At 38.9% G+C, this 21143-nt stretch overlaps 1 protein-coding gene across 1 annotated transcript in view; it reads right to left on the reverse strand.

Moving 5' to 3' along the window:
• Window positions 1–21143, reverse strand: part of ITGA2 (integrin subunit alpha 2) — a 108500-nt gene that overhangs the window by 77141 nt on the left and 10216 nt on the right. The window contains exon 2 of the mRNA XM_008692554.2: window positions 3538–3658. Coding sequence (XP_008690776.1) covers window positions 3538–3658 — 121 coding nt within the window. The remainder of the gene's footprint in view (window positions 1–3537; window positions 3659–21143) is intronic.

The following is a 21143-nucleotide window of genomic DNA, read 5'->3' on the forward strand; positions in this document are numbered from 1 at the left end:
TGTCCCACACCTTGGGAGGAGAGAACGAACTTTTAATAGTAAGATAATACTATCACTGAAAGAACACCAACACTATTAACCACATGGGGTTGGCCTTTATTATATATCTTTATAATATATCAATATATCTATAATATCTATAATATATCTATATTATATCTCTGGTATTACTCATGGCTGCTAGCTCTGCATATCAATCATCCGCTTTGACTCTACTCCACACTCCTTAAAGGGTAAGGTTGATGTTTTCTGCTTTGCACCTCACACAGGGTCCAGCCTGTGGGGGATTAGCAGATCATGTCCCTGACACGGCCTCTTCTGCTTCTTTGCTTTAACAAGGTCAGCACAGTGAAAGGACAGACTGGCACACCAGGCCAGCTTTGGTTCTCTTTCCTTCCAGCTTTGCACTGCCACAGGATTTAGCCTCTCAGGTAAGACAGGTACTCTCCCTTCTCCTCTTCTTGTGTTCTGGGTACACTCTTACCAGCTGGTGTTATAGACAGGCTTGAGGGAAGTAAGGCTAACATTACACCTTACCAGAAATCTCTACACTGGAGCTTTAAAAGCACTAGCCCAGCCGGTAATAGAGCTGTGCTTGTTCCCCAATAGTCATTGTTCTGTGCTTATACGTCTTTCAGGAATGTCATGAGAAGGCCACGGTAGGACTTAGGAATGTCTGCTGTCCTTGGTCTGGACATAACCTGATCAGCACCAGAATCTCATCATAATTTGCTAATACAGTCATCTTTTAATAATGTTTTACATGCTCAGAGAGAATCATGGAGGGAGAAAGGATGTATGGCTGCCTCTTACTTTCCCGGGACTCTGCCTGCTAGATTCCTGTCAACATTTTGTCCCTGTTGGTCTTGCTCAACATCCAACCTCCTACTGCCGTGTGGCTAGTAGTTGAGTTGCCTTCCAGTCCTGGCTAGGCTTATCTTCTCTAATAGCATCTCCTACTAATGGTGGCTCTTTCTCTCAGATTGACCTTGTCCCAGAAAAAACAACCTTTAGCTTGTCACTTAAAAAGAACCACCTTAAGCTTGATGGCACATTGTCCTCAGCAAGGCCATACTTATGAAGCGCACCATCAGAGTCCCTCCAAAGGTCTTATTCAGCTCATACTTAAGTCACACTACTGCAGTTCACTCTGTAGAGGACGTCAGGTGAATCGCTTGGAAACAGGACTTTCATTCAGTCATTCCTCAAATAATCACTGATCCCCTACTTGGTGCCAGATAACACTCTGTGTTCTGAGTACATGCCGTTGAAAAAAACAACGTGCCTCTTTTCAGAGACAGGGCAGAAGACAGACAATGAGATATAAACAAATAAAGGCGATTTCAGATACTAATAACGACTATAGAGAAAACCTGCGTGGAAGGCAGGAGTGGCTGGGAGGTGTGCTGAGTGTTCATTTAGGAAGACATGCTCTGAAAGGTTTCTGTGAGGAGGAGACACTTGAGCTGAGACTGAAAAATGGGAACCGAGCAGCCAAGTGAAGATCCTGGGGAGAAAAGCATGTGCAGAAGCTTTGACGTAGTAATGAGCTTAGTATGTTCAAGGGACAGACGGAAGACACAATTCACGGAGCACAAGGTGAGGCGATAAATCATGAGATGGGACAGGCCGACTGAGACCAGATCGTGGAAGATCCTTTAAGGAATTTTAATGTATTTTTAATTGCAGTAGGAAGCCACGGAAGGTTTTAGTCGAGGCAGTGGCATTATTTGAATCACGTATTATGAGTTCACAAGGCTGACCTGAGGGTAAGAAGGCAAGCAGGAGGCGGGCTGAGAAGTGGTTGTAGCAGTAGCCGCAAGGGCTCGCGTTGGCTTTGAGCAGGGGCTGCAGGGAAGACGGGGGAAACCAACAGTCTGTTATCATATGTATTTTGGTGGTGGCGTCAACAGGACTGGCTAATGGATGAGATATGGAGGAGGTGACAGAAAGAGAGGAGTCCAGGATTTTTGGTCTCATCAGCTGGTGTAGAAAATCAGATATGATAAACTGGGTATGTTTAGTAGGCATTAACGTAGTAATGGTTATGGGTGTCTACAGTTCAGGAAAGAATCCGGGCTGCACGTATAAAATTGTGGGCCATCAGCAACCTCATCTGCTAGATTTCAAGGTCAAACTATACCAACCATAGCATCTTTCTAGCCTTTTGACTACAGTTTACGGTTATCAAAGCATAATAAGCTAATTGTTAGAGATGCCCTCTCATATCCTTAATGATGTCAATAATTTTTACTCTTTGGGTCTTCAACCAGACCATTCTTATCCTCTGGCCAACCGACAAACCACAACATACCTTACCTTCCAAGTCTCCTCATATTAGTTAATGCTTTTCTCCTGACTATTCATCTCCTCCCCTTAAGACCCACCTCATGATTCACCTCCTTCAAGATGCCTTCTGAGACACAATACCCTCTTCGGTGATAATTTCATTTTGTTTATCACACAGATAGGCATGCTCCAAAATGTGAATAATTTGGATTTTAAATGTGTCTTTTTTTGGGGCATCAAACATAAAGTTCTCACAGAAAAAAGAGTATTAATTATAGCTCTTACTTGATAAGCCAACAATAGCCCATTCAATCAGTGGAAGGAACTCTAAAAGATCCAGATTTGAAGCTCCAGCGTAAGTGTGGAACCTTCTGCGGCGACAGGGAGTTAAGGTTCTAATGGCAGGACTCTTGTGACCAGTGGACATCAAGACTGGCAAGAGAGGAGCTACAGTTCTACCTAAAGACAACTTCCAGAATCATCTGAATTCCCCTGCATTGATTTTCATTATTTTTTATGGGAAACTTAAGCCAGCAATGAGGGTATATATTTCCACCCATGAAGGTACTGTATATAAATGTAACCATGGTTTAAATGTAACCATTAAACAGTATTAAATAGCTGGGGGCACTTCCATGCAAAATCAAATGATGCAAATGCACTAGAGAAAGGTAACTTCGTGAATTTTGCACAAAGGCTTGTGAGGGTCCTGTGCCACACAGAGGAGGGAAGGTGGATTTAGAATGAAGCCAGCAGACAAAGCCTTGCTGAAGGAAAAAAATTTAGGGAAAAATTCTGTCATCTAGAAATGGCCAAGAGGCAGCATTAGTTAGCTGACCATTTACAAAGCTCAAGGGTGGATACCAGTTTACAGAATTAGATACGAAGACAACTCTATCCATCTATCTATCTATCCAGCTATCCATTTATCCATCCACCCACCTATATATCCCCTTCTTCTCCTTCCCTCCTTCCATCTATTAATTAAATGGTCAAAACTGCTACTATGAATTTACTATGGAATATTTAGGGAAAGTTTTCTATCCAGGTTTTTAAAAAGTACCATTACACCCTCTCATTTATTATCAATCTGAAAGTTATCAACTCTCAAGGATAGATCCTTCATTTAAGGATATTTGAGGGCTATTTATTAATAATACATTCACGGACCCATTTGAAAAAGCTATGAGAGTCAAATATTAAATTTATTTAGTATTTTTATTGAAATCATAAAAAGAATATTCTTACCAGTTGCCTTTTGGATTTATAAACTGCTGCACTGCATAGCCAAACTGCTCACTGGAAGGGCCGGAAAATATCTTTGCTTCTAGGAGACCGACATTGTATGCCATACAACAATTTAAAAGGCCTGTTAAGAAAAATGAAAACAGTCCATATTTACAATTTGTGAATATAAGTTTGTAATATAATTCTCAAAGGCCACTTAAAAAAACTTGTTTTATATAATAATTATTCTCCCTATTAGTGTTTACCAAGAAATAATAGCTACTGCTTTTTAAGTACTTCTTTGGTGTCTCTGGTACCATGCTAAAATACTTTATATGTACGATTTATTACCTCATTCATCCTCATAGCATCCCTAGGAGATCATTTTTAATATTACACTTATTTTGGAGAGATTTCTAGGTTCCTGGAGATAAGTATGTCTCACAGGTGGAAAGGGATAAGGGTATGGGCAGGATATGAACACAGGGCTGCCTGATTCAATAGCTCAAATTCTTAAACCACATCTTAAGTACTAGGGACTTAAGTAACTTCAATTCTGTTTGCCCTTCTTAACACAATAAGGCTCCAAGCTGCCCAAGGGCAGAAGGTGAAGGCCAGCTCCTTTTTCTCCTAAATTCCCCTGAAGATTTTGACATGGACTCTATATGAAATATCTGTTGGAAAAGCACTGCTGACTACATCAAAGGAGGAAGAAAAATCACAGCTCCTTGAAAACGACATCATTTTCTTTCAGAAGAGATCATTTTTGAGAATGAACATGTAGGGGATGGTGTCCTATCACTCTTATTCCACTGAGAACAGACAAAAGTGGTTTTGGTTTTTGATGCTTCTTTCTGAATGCTCAAGAAACGATAATCAGTTTCAAAAACAACAAAGACTTTGCTAGGATAAGGCCCTGATAGACTTTTTTGAAAAACCTTTTTTTGTGATGGAAAGGGGAATAGGGGAAAGAGTAAGACTGATGGCTATCTGTCCTTTATTCTGGAGAAAGCTGTGTGGATATAAATGCCGTCTGTGGGGAGGAAGTGCACTTCATGCTGTTAGAGATCAGTCTTTCTTTTTGCAGACACTGAAGGCAAAGTGGGTTCCTTAAAACTGACATCCAAGTTCTATTAACAAGTGTTTTCATGAAGGAATATCCCACTTTCTGGACACCAGTGAAAGTACAGAGTATTTCATCGATCTATTGTTTCAGGCACGGAGAGGCTGGAGGACAAGGGCCTCCTCCATGGTGCCTGCGTAAGTCTGGGAGCTGATTCTGCGCAGGGCGCCCAGGGAATTACAAAGTCAGTGATAAAGCCTTAGGGACTTGAAGTAGTTAACGTGCTTCTCTATGTGGCAAAGTCATTCCACCACGGATCTGTTCATTCAAGAGAACTCAGCTCATTATTTCTTAGAAATGTGGTCAGCCAGGAAGAGGACAAATAGTAATTTTGGAATACTCCATGACAAAATCTACATAGCTCTACATTTGCAAATTTTCTCCTTAACATCTCCACATGTACCATTGCTCCTTCTTATTTTTCAGGAAATAAAATGCAGAAGAAAATAATGTAGCAAATTAATCATGGAACCAGAATTGACATTCAGAATACTGGTGTTTTCAATCAACAGTTTAACTTCACCCCACTGTGCAGAACTCAATAAATGCTATTTAATTGTGTTACCAATTATCTAACATACTAGTAAAAGCTTGGGGAGATGATGTCAAATGCTCCTACTTTTCTAATAGAGAATGATGGAAAGGCCACATATGACTGTAATGACATTTTAATTAATTAGACCTATTAATTAGACCTCAGCGATCATGTAATGACACAAAATCACATTGTAATTCATTTTATCTAGCAGTTAAATGTCAATTTATATATATTGTATGCAAATATATTTTATATTATATTAATATGTAAATATACACATATTATATATATATGTATATACATACATGTATAGACACATGTATAAAAATATTATTCAAAAATATAAATCAGATCATTTCATTTCTTTGCTAAAAATATCCCAGTGTCTTTTATTTATTTATTATTTTTTCTCAAGTATAATTAACACAGTGTTCTATTTCTTTAAGGCACACAATATAATTTAACAATTCTATACATTACTCAGTGCTGATCCCCATAAGTGTGCTCTCAGTCCTTTGTATCTATTTCACCCAACCCCTTGCCCACTTTGCCCACCTCCCCTTTGGCAACTACCAGTTTGTTCTCTGTGTTTAAGAGTCTGTTTTTCTGTTTGTCTCTTTTTTTCTTTGTTCATTTGTTTTGTTACTTAAATTTCACATATAAGCAAAATCATATGATATTTGTCTTTCTCAGACTGATTTTTTCACTTAGCATTATATCTTCTGGGTCCATCCATGTTGTTGCAAATGGCAAGATTTCATTCTTTTTTTATGTCTGAATAATATTCCACAGTAGTGTGTGTGTGTATATATATATATATACACACACACACATATATACATATAAATGTATATATAAATATAAATGTGTGTATACATAAATGTGTATCTATATGTACATACATATATACACATACCACATATTCTTTATCCATTCATCTATTGATGGACACTTGGATTGCTTCCACATCTTGGCTATTGTAAATAATGCTGCAATAAACATTGGGGTACATGTATCTTTTCCAATATGTGTTTTTGTACTCTTTGGGTAAATATCAGTAGTGGCATTACTGGATCAATTGTAACTTTATTTTTAATTTTTTGAAGAATCTCCATACTGTTTTCCACAGTGGCTGCACAAAATTACATTCCCACAACAGTGCACAAAGGTTCCTTTTTCTCCACATCTTTGTCAACCCTTGTTGTTTCTTGTGTTTTTGATTTTAGCCATTCTGACAGGTGTGAGGTGGTATCTCATTGTGGTTTTGATTTGCATTTCCTTCATGATTAGTGATGTTGAGCACCTTTTCATGTGTTTTTTGGCCATCTGGATGTCATCTTTAGAGAAATGTCTGTTTATGTTTTCTGCCCATTTTTAAAGATTTTATTTATTTATTTGACAGAGATAGAGACAGCCAGCGAGAGAGGGAACACAAGCAGGGGGAGTGGGAGAGGAAGAAGCAGGCTCATAGCAGAGGAGCCTGATGTGGGGCTCGATCCCGTAATGCCGGGATCACGCCCTGAGCCGAAGGCAGGCGCTTAACCGCTGTGCCACCCAGGCGCCCCTGTTTTCTGCCCATTTTTAATTGGATTTTTTTTTTTTGGTGTGAAGTTTTATAAGTTCTTTGCATATTTTGGATATTAATCCCTTATTGGATATATTACTTACAGATATCTTCTCCTATTCAGTGGGCTGTCTTTTTGTTTTGTTGATGGTTTCTTTCACTATGCAGAAGCATTTTATTTTGGTGTAATCCCAATAGTTTAATTTTGCTTTTATTTCCTTTCCCAGAGGAGACATATCTGGAAAAATATTTCTAAAGTGATGTCAAAAAAATTGTTGCCTATGTTTTTATCTAGGAATTTTACTGTTTCAGGTCTCACATTTAGGTCTTTAATCCATTTTGGATTTATTTTTGTGTATGGTGTTAGAAAACGGTCCAGTTTCCTTCTTGTGCCTGTAGCTGTTCAGTTTTTCCATCACCATTTGTTGAAGAGACGGTCTTTTTCCTATTGTGTGTTCTTGCCTCCTTTGTCATAAAAATATCTCAATGTCTTATGAGTACACTGAGAATAAAACCCAATTTTCTTACCATGATTTCGAAGGTCATTCATGATGTGACCTTGTGTATCTGGTGACTTCACTTTCACCACCCTCCTTCCTCACTATGTTCCAGCCACACTGGCTTTCCTTCTGTTCTTTGAACACAAGCAGTTCATTCTGCTTATGGCCTTAGCAGCTGCTTGACCCACTGCCTACAACACTTTCTTCCCAGTTCAGCATCTATGTCTTGGCATCCATTCATTATTTTGGTCTCTGCTCTCCTCATAGAGACTTCCCCTGACTCTCTATCAAGCAGCAACATTCTATTCCATCAATATACCACTATCACAGCCCTCATAACCTGAAATTATCTTACGTATCTGCATTATTTTGTGTCTGTCTCTGCCTAATAAGACCTAAACTCCTTCTCAGCTATCAGAAAGAATGAGTTCTCAACATTTGCTACAACATGGACGGCACTGGAGGAGATAATGCTAAGTGAAATAAGTCAAGCAGAGAAAGACAACTATCATATGATTTCTCTCATCTATGGAACATAAGAACTAGGATGATCGGTAGGGGAAGAAAGGGATAAAGAAAGGGGGGGTAATCAGAAGGGGGAATGAAACATGAGAGACTATGGACTATGAGAAACAAACTGAGGGCCTCAGAGGGGAGGGGGGTGGGGGAATGGGATAGACCAGTGATGGGTAGTAAGGAGGGCACGTATTGCATGGTGCACTGGGTGTTATACACAACTAATGAATCATTGAGCCTTACATCAGAAACCGGGGATGTACTGTATGGTGACTAACATAATATAATAAAAAATCAAAAAAAAAAAAAAAAGACCTAAACTCCTTGTGAGCTCGGATTTTATTTCTTTTATTTACTCTTATTTTCTCAGCACCTAGTATAGTTCACTTGTTGAATGAAATGAATTTTTAATTAATATATGCTCTTCAATGATAATTTGGAATATAATAGAGAAATTTAGGGGAAGAAAGATCACTCATAGTCATATTATTTTAATGCAAGTACAGTGAATTTGGATGTATTTTCTTCCAACATTTTTTCCTCTTACTTAAACCATAAACATGTATCATACTCTTTCTTAATGCTACGTCTACCTACCTATTTCAGAATCATTTTGACTCATTTAATCTCCCATGAAACCTTGTGAAAAAGCAAAATATAGCTATTATTACCAATGTATAAATAAGGAGGTTAGATACCATTCTTGTTCAGTGTCAGACATTTGGTGGCTGAGCTCTGAGTCTGGGTCTGGCTCATTTTCTTAACCCTACTGTCCAGAACTTCCTTTGTAAATGGTCTGCTCATTTCCTAACAAAATATGTCATTTTCCTTTGACGTTCCTTATTCCATTGATCCTAAATCTCTACTTTCCTACTAATTCAATCCTCCCCTCAGGACCATGCCTCTTTTTATAAACCTGGACAATCTCAGCTCACTATACTTATTTCTCTTCAAATATATATCTACAACTCACTATTTATGTCATCATTTCATACTTAGTCTATGATAGCTAATTAGCTTATGTAAATTTAATGTAAGTATTCTAATTCAATATCTATTCCTTCTTTACAGTCCCTACTGTGTGTAGAAATATGTTTCTATATCTGTTCTCATAACTTAACTGGATAGTATGGAAAATAACAACCATATTTGGTTCATTGTGATCCCTTCCCCCACAACCATGGCCATATGTCTGAACCCACTAATAAACGGATCATTCAAAACATATTTATCTAGCTCCTTTGTGCCAGGCATTTTCTAGTCCCTGGGGATATAGCAATGAACAAAACAGACAAGATCCCTGTTGTCTTTGAGCTTCTTTCTGGTAATTTGAGTAAAAAACAAATAATTACATCATAATGGGATAAGTATTAAATTTCAGAGAACTACAAAGAACCCTAAACCAAAAGTTGAGAAGAAGGTAAATCTAAGTTTGAAGGCTTCACAGAAGAGGTGGCGATTTGGACCTTGGAGGATTATCTGAAATTCATGACATAAAGAAGGCAAAGGTCATTCCAGGCACAAGGAACATCGTGCTCAGCAGTATAGAGATGTGAAAGAGTAGCTCTATTTTCAACTTTTTGTGGAACCTCTATTCTGTTTTCCAGAGTGGCTGCACCAGATTGCATTCCCACCAACAGTTACCCTACGACCCAGCAATTGCACTACTGGGTATTTACCCCAAAGATACAAATGTAGTGATCCAAAGGGGCACCTGCACCCCAATGTTTATAGCAGCAATGTCCACAACAGCCAAACTATGGAAAAAGCCCAGATGTCCATTGACAGATGAATGGATAAAGAAGATGCAGTATATATATACAATGGAATATTATGCAGACATCAAAAAATGAAATCTTGCCATTTGCAATGACATGGATGGAACCAGAGGATATTATGCTAAGCAAAATAAGTCAATTGGAGAAAGACAATTATCATATGATCTCATTGATATGTGGAATATAAGAAAAAAACCCCAGAAGATCATAGGGAAGGAGAGGAAAAATAAAACAAGATGAAACCAGAGAGGGAGACAAACCATAAGAGACTCTTATTTACAGGAAACAAACTGAGGGTTACCAGAGGCGAATGGAGTGGGAGGATGGGGTAACTGGGTAATAGACATTAAAGAGGGCACGTGATGTAATGAGCATTGGGTGTTTTGTAAGACTGATGAATCACAGGCCTGTACCTCTGAAACCAATAATACATTGTATGTTAATTAATTGAATTTAAATTAAAAAAATTTTTTTTAAAAAGAGATGTGATAGAGAAGAGTATGGGATTAAAAAATGGCACAGAATGTCATAGATTGTTTCATTAATTTATACATTTCCAGTTCTATGTTAAATGCAGTGAGTTTCAATGTGACTTGAGCTTTCCCCTGCCCAATATCACTACCCAAAGTGTAAATCTTCCCTCCGTGTCCTTATGTGAATGCCTGTGAATGCAATAATAGTGCAGCAAACTCAAAGTACTTATCAAAGGTGACTTTCCTGTGCATTTGTTAACAGTAATGAAGTCCAAGTATTCTAGTGAATCTCACTAAAATTTACTACAAATATAAGCACTTTATCCCCTGGAAGTCTAACTCATTTCCTCTATGTCCACAGCCCTCATTGATTATAACCTGGCTTGTTGCTATTTTAATACCCACAGTCTAACAGGATAGATAAGCACACCTTGATTAATGCAGAATTCATTTTTCTTCCGTTCATTTAAAATTTTTTTGAGAACCGCCTGCCCTGAGAATTCCTGCTCATCTCTGAAATAAGTGTTTGGGGAGCCTTAATAATTTTAAGAATTAGTTTCAGCAAATGTGAAATTCATTCTCCCACTTTGTTCTGGAACCCAATGGTAAGTTACAAGATAATTCAAAAGAGAACTATATGTTTGGGGACTAGATTCGTTAACCCAGTTTTGTTCTCAAAATGTAGTGAAGCTCAGATAGGAAAAAAAAAAATCTTTTGAAAACCAGAGCAGAAATGAATGTATGAAACAAAACAGATCATTCTATACTCAACAACAAAAGTTTGGCAGAGGAAGTTTATTGACTTCCAAAATATCATTGTGAGAGATTAATGACACATATTTGTAGTAAAAGATGGCAGAAGGAGGGTCTAATTTGTGTGGTCAATGCAAAATTTAAACATGTCTACATATGTTGAAGGGCTGCTGGGGCAGGCTTTTGAAGGAAGGGCTTCATTTGCAAAAAGGTCCAGGGAAATATTAGGGAAGAAATTCACGTTAAGAGAAAAAATTCAAGGCCAAATGCAAGAGGTAGATTTGGGAAGAGTGTGGTGTTTTTAACTAGGGCGCTCAGATTGCACTCTGGCCCATTCCTGCAAATGTATGTTGACATTTTACCGGGGAAATACCTCTGTTAACTAGTAAACAAAAACATAAGAACTCTCCCAGTGATAAAATAAGTCATGGAGATGTAATGTACAGCATGGTGAGTACAGTTAAAAACACTGTATTGTATATTTGACAGCTGCTGAGAGAGTAAATCTTAAAAGTTCAAGGAGGGCACATACTGCATGGTACACTGGGTGTTATATGCAGGTAATGAATCATGGAACTTTACATCAAAAACTAGGGATGTACTGTATGGTGACTAACATAATATAATAAAAAATTATTTTAAAAAAATGTCCCTTAAGCATGTGAAATGATGTTTGACCTCACTCATAATTTAAAAAAGTGCAAATTAAAAAAAAAGTTCTCATCGTAAGAACAAACTTTGTAATTATGTGTGGTGATAGATATTAACTAGACTTATTGTGGAGATCATTTCACAATACATACATATACAGAATCACTATGTTGCACACCTGAAAGTAATATAATGTTATATGTCAGTTACATCTCAATAAAAAATAAAATCCAAATTAATCATTATATAGATAGAGATATATAAACTAGTCCTCCTCAGAAGCTACAGAGGATTGGCGGAAGCAGGGGCACAGGGCAGTGAGTCAGGCATTTCAGGGGCAGCAGGAAGGTCTAGCAGTCACCAAGACACAGGAGAACACTCGTAGGGGACAACAACAGTTCCCAGGAAAACTGTGCTTAAGAGTCCAGAGAAACACTCTCATCTAAATCAGGGACAGGTGAGACTCCGGATGTGGTCTGTCCTGGGGCAAAATTTCTCTCCATCTGTGGGTCTATGAACCTTGAAAACAAGTTGTCTACTTCTAAAATACAGTGGTGTGACAGGTATGTGACAGACATTTCTATTTCAAAGTGAGAAATTAGAAAGAAAGAAGGGTCACAGGTACCAAGAAAGTTTAATTTAGCAGGTCAAATTCCATTAGGTTTCAAGGCCTGAGAATAATCCTCTGATGCTCAAGGCTCTGTCCCTGGGGGGCCCACAATAGCTCTACTGGCCTTTGCGTCTCTGTCCCCTTCAGTCCCAGGTGGCAGCATTTCTGCTGAAACAACATTCCCAAAAGCTTGTAGTTCTCCTGTGTACATCATGGGGATCTAGGCCATTACACAAGAGTGCTCTCCACAGACCTTTCCTGGATAACTCCATCTCTACCCCTGGCCTCTGCTGAGATGGTTCAGATGATCCATGGATCACATGCTTAATCTGTTCTGCAAAATTTTCCAACCACACCCTTGGCCTTTTCTTCAGAGCAACACTTTCTTAACAATGAGTCTCCTAATATTAGCTTTTATTTTTGTAATCTGGATAGGCCGAAAGTTTCTCATATCATTAAGTACTGTTCTGTTTTGTTGAATAGTTTCTTTCTCAATTTATCTCTTTTGTCTTGCATTTTACTACATTCAGCAAGGAAAAAGCGGGTTGCACCTTCAACATTTTAATGGGAAATCTCCTCAGCCAAACATCTACGTTCATTGCTTGAAATCTCTGTTTTCCACACAACTGCAGGACACAATTAGTCCAAATTTTCTGCCATGATATAACATGGATTACCTTCCCTCCAGTTTCCAATAGCATGTTCCTCATTTTCTTCTTGAGAACTTCACCAGAAGCAGCTTCAACATTCCTGTTTCTACCAACGGTCTCCACAGGCAATCTTCAAAGACCCTCTATCCAAATAAGGTAATATACACAGATTTTGGGGGCAAGGATGTAGACATATTGGGGGGGCACCATTCAACTTCATACAATGGGTATGCCAAGAATGTAAGATCCTGACTGCTGTTTACGTCGGCCATGTCTCAGGATTGTGTTTACAGTGAGCAGCCTTGATGGATGAGGTAAGATCTCACTCCAAGACAAAGAATAGGCTTGCTGACTTCTTGCTGTAAAATAGCATGTTCCTGTCTTGTAATGCAACCTAGTGTGGGTGCAGGCGTCCATTTGGACCCCTTTACACAGTTCCCATGAGACTTCATGGAGAAGCAAAAGGGTTCCTGATGTAAACATAATCGTGTGCATGCTGCTGTTGTGTGGTAATAAAGTCCTTTGTCTCTGACTCAGAAATCTCGTGTCATCTGTCGGTATCAATGAAACGGTAACAGTATTAGCTCGCACATAGGACACAATCAAATACTAGACCTGACAGAATGGAGAACAAAAACTCCACAGTCAGGAAGTTGGAGGTTGAATGACGATGAAAATGGATACCTCCCGGGAGTTCAGAGAACTCTTGGGAGAGCATTGTATTTTCCTATAAGGGTGGAATAGGAATTTGAAGGAGTCTTATCTCAATTTTAAGAAGCAGAGAGACTCCGGTTAACATCTGGGTAATAATTTCCTGCCTCATGGTTTGTGTCTACCTTTAAAAAAAAATCAGTGTGTGCATGTATCATTTATTTAACAACTACTCTGTGTTCATATTAAAGATATATGTGCACTACTTCCATGGCCAGAGACAAATCCATTAATATATTATTAAGGTTACAGGGGTGTTATGGATGAATTGCATCCCCCCAAATTCCTCTGTTGAAACCCTAAGTCCTAATGTGACTATATTTAAAGCTAGGGCCTTTAAGGAGGTAATTAAGGTTAAAAGAGGTCATAAGGGTAGGACCCTAATCTGATAGGACTGGTGTCCCTATAAGAAGAGGAAAATTCCCAGAGAGTTCTCTCCCCATGTGATCACTGAGGTATGACCATGTGAGGACACAAGATGGCAGGAGTCCACCAGCCAGAAAGAGCGGTCTCACCACAAGCCAACCCTGAGGGCCCCTTGGTCTTGAACGACCAGTCTCCAGAACTGTGAGAAAATAAATTTCTGTTGTTGAAGCCACCCAGTTTGTGATATTTTGTTAATCGTAGCCCCAGAAGACTAAGACAGGGAGAAATCAGTTTATATCAGAAAATTTCAATTTACTATTCTGAGTTTCAAAGATAATTCTGTCAATCCATATATGTGCATATATAAATACAGGAGAGATATATACTAACTCCACTTATATCATCTAAAGTTCATATTTTGTGTGAAAAAAAAATCTAAGTTTCTTCCTGACAAAGTAACTGCATCAAGTCTTGGACTACCGCGGCACGTAGTTGGATGATTTTGAGGTCCTTTCACATTTTTTGATCCTGCAGGCAATGAACATCTTCAAAATTCTCCTTAAACTCATTTATTGTGACTTAGTGCCTCCTGATAACTCAATAGATTCTCTTTTTTTCATAAAGATGCCATCTGGCAGACTTGCTGTCTCCTAGTGGCCAAGAGGACTGGGAATACCCACTCATCAATCCACTTCCTATTTGCACACTTTATTCCTAAATTCCTTCTGTGTGAAAGGAGAAATTCTCCTTCACTCTCTCACAGAATAACATTTTTGTGCATTTAGCAAGTCAATGTCTGCTGAGTAACTTACTCAGTAACAAGATATGCCTCATATATCCTGAGGCAATGTATGGAAACAACAGGCATAACTGAAGTGAATATTTCCTCTATTAAATCTCTATTCACAGGCCACTTCACTATAAACTTTGCTTCTGGTCTTCCCCTACCATTCAAGCCTGCATACACCCTTCTAACACCCTTGAAACTCCCCATTTGCATCTCTTGTTGTGGTATACTGCCTTGAAATGTCCCTCCACTATTCTCCTGTGTGAGTTCTTCCTGGAGAGCTATGTCATCATTCCCTCCCCTACCTGTCTGATCTCACCTCCTGCCCTATCCCCATAGCCCACTCAGCTGGACTCTGGCTCTTCCTTAAATACACTCTGACCGCCAGCCTTTTCCACTCTGTCCCTTGGCATGGAATATTCTTTTCCCAGAAAGTGTCACCTTCACTTTTGCTGCCCTTCTGTTTGCATCAAACATCAATCCATCAGAGCTGTCATTCCTCACTACCTGTGGTGGTCAGGGGGCTCCCAATGATCCCCATTTCCTCTTATTCATGCCTTTGTGTGTCCTCTCCCCGTGACTTCAAACCAATAGAACTGAAGATTCAAAACATAGAATCAAAGTCTAGGATAGATAACTTCTGTGATTATATTACATGAGACTGTAACTTCTGTCTTGCTAGCAGATGCTCTCTTTGTCTTTGATGAAGCAAAGAAGTCCACAGGGCAAGGAACTCAGGTCAGCCTCCAGTGGGAACCAGAGACGAACTGAGACCTTCAGTCCAACAGCCCTGCAGAAAATCAATTCTGCCAAGAATCAAAGTGAGCAGAAGTGGATCCTTCCTCAGCTGAGCATTCAGATGACATCCCAGCCCTGGCCCACACTTTGAGTGAAGTTTTAAGAGATATCCTGACACAGAGGACTCCAGTGAATCCAGGCCCAAATTCCTGACCCACAGAAATTATAAGATAATAAGTGTATATTATTTTAAGTCATTGCCTGTGTGGTAATTTGTTATGTAATCATAGATAACTAACATAACCCCACGTAAAGTGATACCTGCCCTTTCCCACCCCCTGCCCAGCATTCTCTATCCCCCTTACTCTGCTGTGCTTTGAATCACCACCTCACATGTTATATATCTATCTCTTTTATTTGTCTGCCTCCCTCATTAGAATCTGTACAGGGAGATCTAAGTTTTGTTGGAATTGAAACTTCTACAATTGGGGGCAGAGTGACTCTTTAAGGAAAAAAATTACAAAATGATGAAACAAAATTCAGGTATTAAATACTTAATTAGGATGAGAAAAGCAATCCTTGCAAATTACATATTTTTAAAAGCTGAAACATCTGAAAAAACAATATATATTTTACTGATTGCCTAACATACTTCTGTAATACCCCTTTCCTACAGTTTTTGGCCTCTGTATCTTTTAATCACCTCTCCATTTGACAATTTATAAAATCATATTTTCTAAAAAGTATTCAATATTTTTTGGCATGGTAAGTTGAATCTTTTTTGAAAAAGATTTATTTATTTATTTATTTATTTATTTATTTGAAGGGTGGGTGGGAAGGGGCGAGGGAGAGAGAGTCTTAAGCAGACTCCACACTGAGCACAGAGGCTGACTCAGGGCTCGATCCCACAACTCCAAGATCACGAACTGAGCCAAAACCAAGAGTCGGATGTTCAACCAACTGCACCACCCAGGTCCGCGGACACGGTAAGTTGAATCTTAAAAATGTTTATTATTTATAGTTAAGAGAAGTTCCTTTCATTTTTATAACTCCTATTTATAATGTCATGAGAATGTTTAGGACTGTTTTCCAATATCATACAACTATAATATTTTAAGTTCCCTCAAGTTTTCTTTACAGGGATTAATCCAGAAAATCTTTGAATTGGTGACATTTCTTAACCAGTTTGCTGTTGACATCTTTGTTGAAATATGCGAGGGCACAAAAGAGACAGTGACCTCAACTTTCGCATGTCAGGCTGTGTGAACACTTGGGAAGGGCCTGCAGAGTGAGGGTCCTTAAAACATAAGCTTCTCTTGTTTTATGGTAAATCTGTCTTTGTCCTTAAGAGTAAGGGAACCTGCCTATTTTATTTACTGCTGTATTCCCCAGTATTCAGAAGAGTGCCCAGCCCATGGTTGTGGATCAATAATAATCAACTGAACTGACAAACTGCTGATTGTTTCACCTTGCTATCTAACAATAACATATAATGGGAGACCAATATCTAACAATAACATACAATGGGAAGTGAATAAAGACCAGCTTAGTTAATAAATATGAGTTCTGGACTCGTTCAAAGGAAGATGCTTGAATGCAGGCTACTGAGAAGCTACACAGATAGATGAATGAAAGGTAGATTAGTAAATATGTATACATACATAGACGTATACACATATGTACAGACAAATATACAGACACATTTTATTTTCTATTTAGAATTTTAGAGAACATTTAACTGTGCTTTTTTACCTAGCTATAGGTGAACCCTAAAAAGCAGATGAACTATTTCGGGGGGTGATGGGGTAGCAGAAGTACGCCAGTGCTAGAAGTATAAGGATTTTTTTTAACCGAAAAATCCACATACTGGGCAAGACCAACAGTATCTCATAGTGCCTAAGAGCTTAGCGTTTGACTGGCTCTGTGACCTTGGGCAAGTTCTTCATCCTAAATAAGCCACCACTTTTTCACCTGTGAAATAGATATAACACACAAATCCACCTCATCGTGATCAGACAATGCATTTAAAACCCCCAGCCCACTGCCTAGCAAACGATGAGCACTAGTAAAGACAGCTGATTTTGTTTGTTTTGTTTTGTTCACTATTAGCACCATTATACGTTACCAAGGACAGCATGATTTTTGTGACGTTTACAAAGTCATACCAATTTGTGATCCCATCTTCACCTCTACCATGAAAAGCAAATTCTAAATGAATTTCCATTTAAGTTCCTGAGAACTCGTGTATAACGGGTAGGAAGACGACACATTGCTGCATTTTGCTGAGGCATACCCAAAGTCTACCACGAAAGCCAAGAAAACAGTATCAGTTGGTGGATCCTTCAGGAAGTTGCACAATCAGGAAATGGGGTTACTCAGATCCTGACTTTAAACTTTGAAAACAGACTTCAAACACTAAAGTGTAGCTAATCATTACTTAGAATATTTATGACAATGACAAGTGGTCATAGGTCACATTAGATCATTTGAACACATACGCAGCCACAGGAATTCATTTTCAATAGCACTGTCTTCATGCTAAAAGGACAAAAATGCAGACATAATGTAGAAGGCCCTCTCCTGCCCCTAAAAAAACACAAAGCACGTAAACTTGGAAATTATAGACCCTCTAGAAATGACCATATATCATATACAGATTTAAGCTCTGTGATGGCTAGCTTACAGCTATAGTGCTTAAAAAAAAAAAAAAAGATAGTACAAAACCCAAAAGCATAAGATGACATTTACAACTGCTTTTAGACTATAGTGGCGTAACATTTTCCTGCTTTCATTAAGAAAAATGCAATTTTTCTTTAAAAGACTGTTTTCAGTGTTAAATTTAAATTCAGTAAGGATCTAGCTGCTACCTTTTGCTCTACAGGTGATGTTAGAAATGAAAAGCAGGGGCGCCTGGCTGGCTCAGTCGTTAAGCGTCTGCCTTCGGCTCAGGGAGTGATGGCGTTCTGGGATCGAGCCCTACATCAGGCTCCTCCGCTGGGAGCCTGCTTCTTCCTCTCCCACTCCCCCTACTTGTGTTCCCTCTCTCACAGGGTATCTCTCTGTCAAATAAATAAATAAAATCTTAAAAAAAAAAAAAAGAAATGAAAAGCAGAGCTCTTGAGGGGCTGCCTTGACTCCTCCAATTCCCCCAGGGTCTGACACAGCTGCCATAGGATAGGACTACATAAAGGTTCCTCAAACAGATCTCTTCAATAAATGAATGATAATAAAAATAGATGAATACCAAGTATACGGATTTTTAAAAAATAGCTTCATATATGCTTTTCCTGTTTGCAAGATACTTTGCTGTTCATAAACCCCTTTGACCCTCCCATTGACCCAGAAAGGTAGGGAATAGGGAATTCGCCTGTGATATGTAAAGTCACAGGGAAAAGTGGGATTCAGTTTACTCTTCAGGGCTGGAGTTCTTCCCACGAGGCCATGAACATTAAATGTGCCTAAAACTGGCACACTTCGTTGTATTGCCTTCACTTTATTGAGTTTTATGTTGCATTTTTTACCAATTGAAGGACTATGGCAACCCTGTGTCTTGCAGGTTATTGCTCACATTTTTCCAACACCATTTGCTCACTTCATGTCTCTGTGTCATATTTTGGTAATTCTTGCAGTATTTCAAACTTCTCCATTATTATTATATTTGTTACGGTGATCTGTGATCAGTGATTACGACTTGCTGAAAGCTTAGATGATGATGAGCACTTTTTAGCAATAAAGTATTTTTAATTAAGGCATCTACTTTTGGGGGACATAATGCTGTCACGCGCTTAAGAGCCGACAGTATAATCTAAACATAACTTTTGTATACACTGGGAAACCAAAAGAGTGCTTAACCCACTTTATTGCAATATTTGCTTTATTGTGGTGGTCTAGAACTGAAGCCCCATTATCTCCAAGGTACATCTGTACATGTTTGTTTAGTGTAGTAGCTCTCGACTGGGAGAATTTTGTTCCTCGGGGGCATTTTGTAATATCTGGACATAGTTTTGGTTGTCACACTTGGGGGATAGTGGCTACTAGTATCTAGTGGGTGAAGACCAGTGATGTCATTCAACATCCTACAGTGTCCCACAGGAATGATCTGGCCCCGACGTCAATAATGCCCACGTTGAGCAACTCTGATGTAAACAATGAATGGTCTTGTAAGCACCATTAAGTTACCGTGGTGGTTTTAAAATCTGTCTGGGAATTACTTGACACTCTCCCCATCAAGAGAATAAGTCTCCTCCCTCAGAATCTAGGTGAGACTTTATGATTGTTTTGATGAATAGAGACAGTTGCATGACTTCTGAAACTATGTTAGAAAAGGCCAGGCAGGGGGCGCCTGGGTGGCACAGTGGTTAAGCGTCTGCCTTCGGCTCAGGGCGTGACCCCGGCGTTATGGGATCGAGCCCCATATCAGGCTCCTCCGCTATGAGTCTGCTTTTTCCTCCCACTCCCCCTGCTGTGTTCCCTCTCTCGCTGGCTGTCTCTATCTCTGTCGAATAAATAAATAAATAAATAAATAAATAAATAAATAAATAAATAAAAAGAAAAGGCCAGGCAGTTTCTAACAGTTGGGGGGGGGGGAGAAGAAACACACATCTTTGGATCCCTGAGTCATCCTGCAGGAAGTCAGGCTATCGGAGGGTGCCGTGATGGCAAGGCCACTTGACGGGGCCACACAAAGAGAGAGCTGCCCACCCTCTGACAGTTACCACATGAGAAACCTCAAGCCAGAACTGCCCAGCCAAGCTATTCCCAAAGTCCTACTCAAGAAACCATGAGAGATAGCAAATGATGGTTGTCATTTTAAGCCACTAAGTGTTCGGGTGAGGGCTTACATGGCAATAGCTAACCAGAACATTCTCCCAATCCAATTACTTGAAGTCACGTGCTCTCTTGAGTGTTCTCTCTCCCCCCCTAAACGGGGTCCGACCCGTGGAAGAATGGAAATCTTAACTAGAGGACTGCCACTCTCCAAGTGAAATGGATTATAATCGGCCTGTGGGAAATAGGTCACCAAGAGGGGTTTGTCAAAGATTTTCAGAAGAAATTCTGAAGAGCATTTTGAAATGATGGACAGCACCCTGCAGGTGGGAGTCTTGGGCTTTAGTCATTTCAAAAACTGATTATTATAAAACTGAGGCATTTGCTAGATGACCTTTTGATGTTCTTCTAGGCCTAAATTCGAGAGCATCCTAATCTACACATATTTTTCAAAAGATAGGCATTTTTAAATTGTAACTAAAAAGTGCATTCTAATGAATATAAAGAAGGAGGATTAAAATAAATATGAAGCATCACTTCACATCCACCAAACTACAAAATGTTAAAAAAAAAAAAACTACAAAAGGGAAATTAAAACCTAACATTGGTGAAATTTGTAAATTCACACATTATTGAGGCCTACACCGTTCAGTACACAACAAAAGCTAAAAAATACACATAATCTTTGACCCAGTAATGCCTCCTCTGGAAACCGTCCAAAAGGAAAAAGGAAAGAAAAAGCTTCTGGCACAATGATATTTATAGCCACTTTATCTACAGTAGGGGAAAAAGCCCACAGGAAACAACCTAAATATTCAACAATGAAACAATAGTTTACCACAATACGGCAGGATGCATTAATGCAAAACTGTAAACATGAGGCCCGTATAGAAAAGTATGTACAAAAGATACCAAGTGAAAAAAGCTATATATTTTTTTACCAATCATTTTCACATATATGGTAAATATATCGATAAAAAGTTACTTTCACACTGATAAATATCAAAAGAGAGAGCTACAAATACTTTTTCTGTCAAGATTAACTATTTTAGTATGTATCATTTTTCTGTAAGGATAGTAAAACATTCTACTTTAATGTTCT

This window comes from Ursus maritimus, unplaced genomic scaffold (assembly GCF_017311325.1).
Source record: "Ursus maritimus isolate PB19 unplaced genomic scaffold, ASM1731132v1 scaffold_15, whole genome shotgun sequence".
In the NCBI taxonomy this organism is placed as follows: domain Eukaryota; kingdom Metazoa; phylum Chordata; class Mammalia; order Carnivora; family Ursidae; genus Ursus; species Ursus maritimus.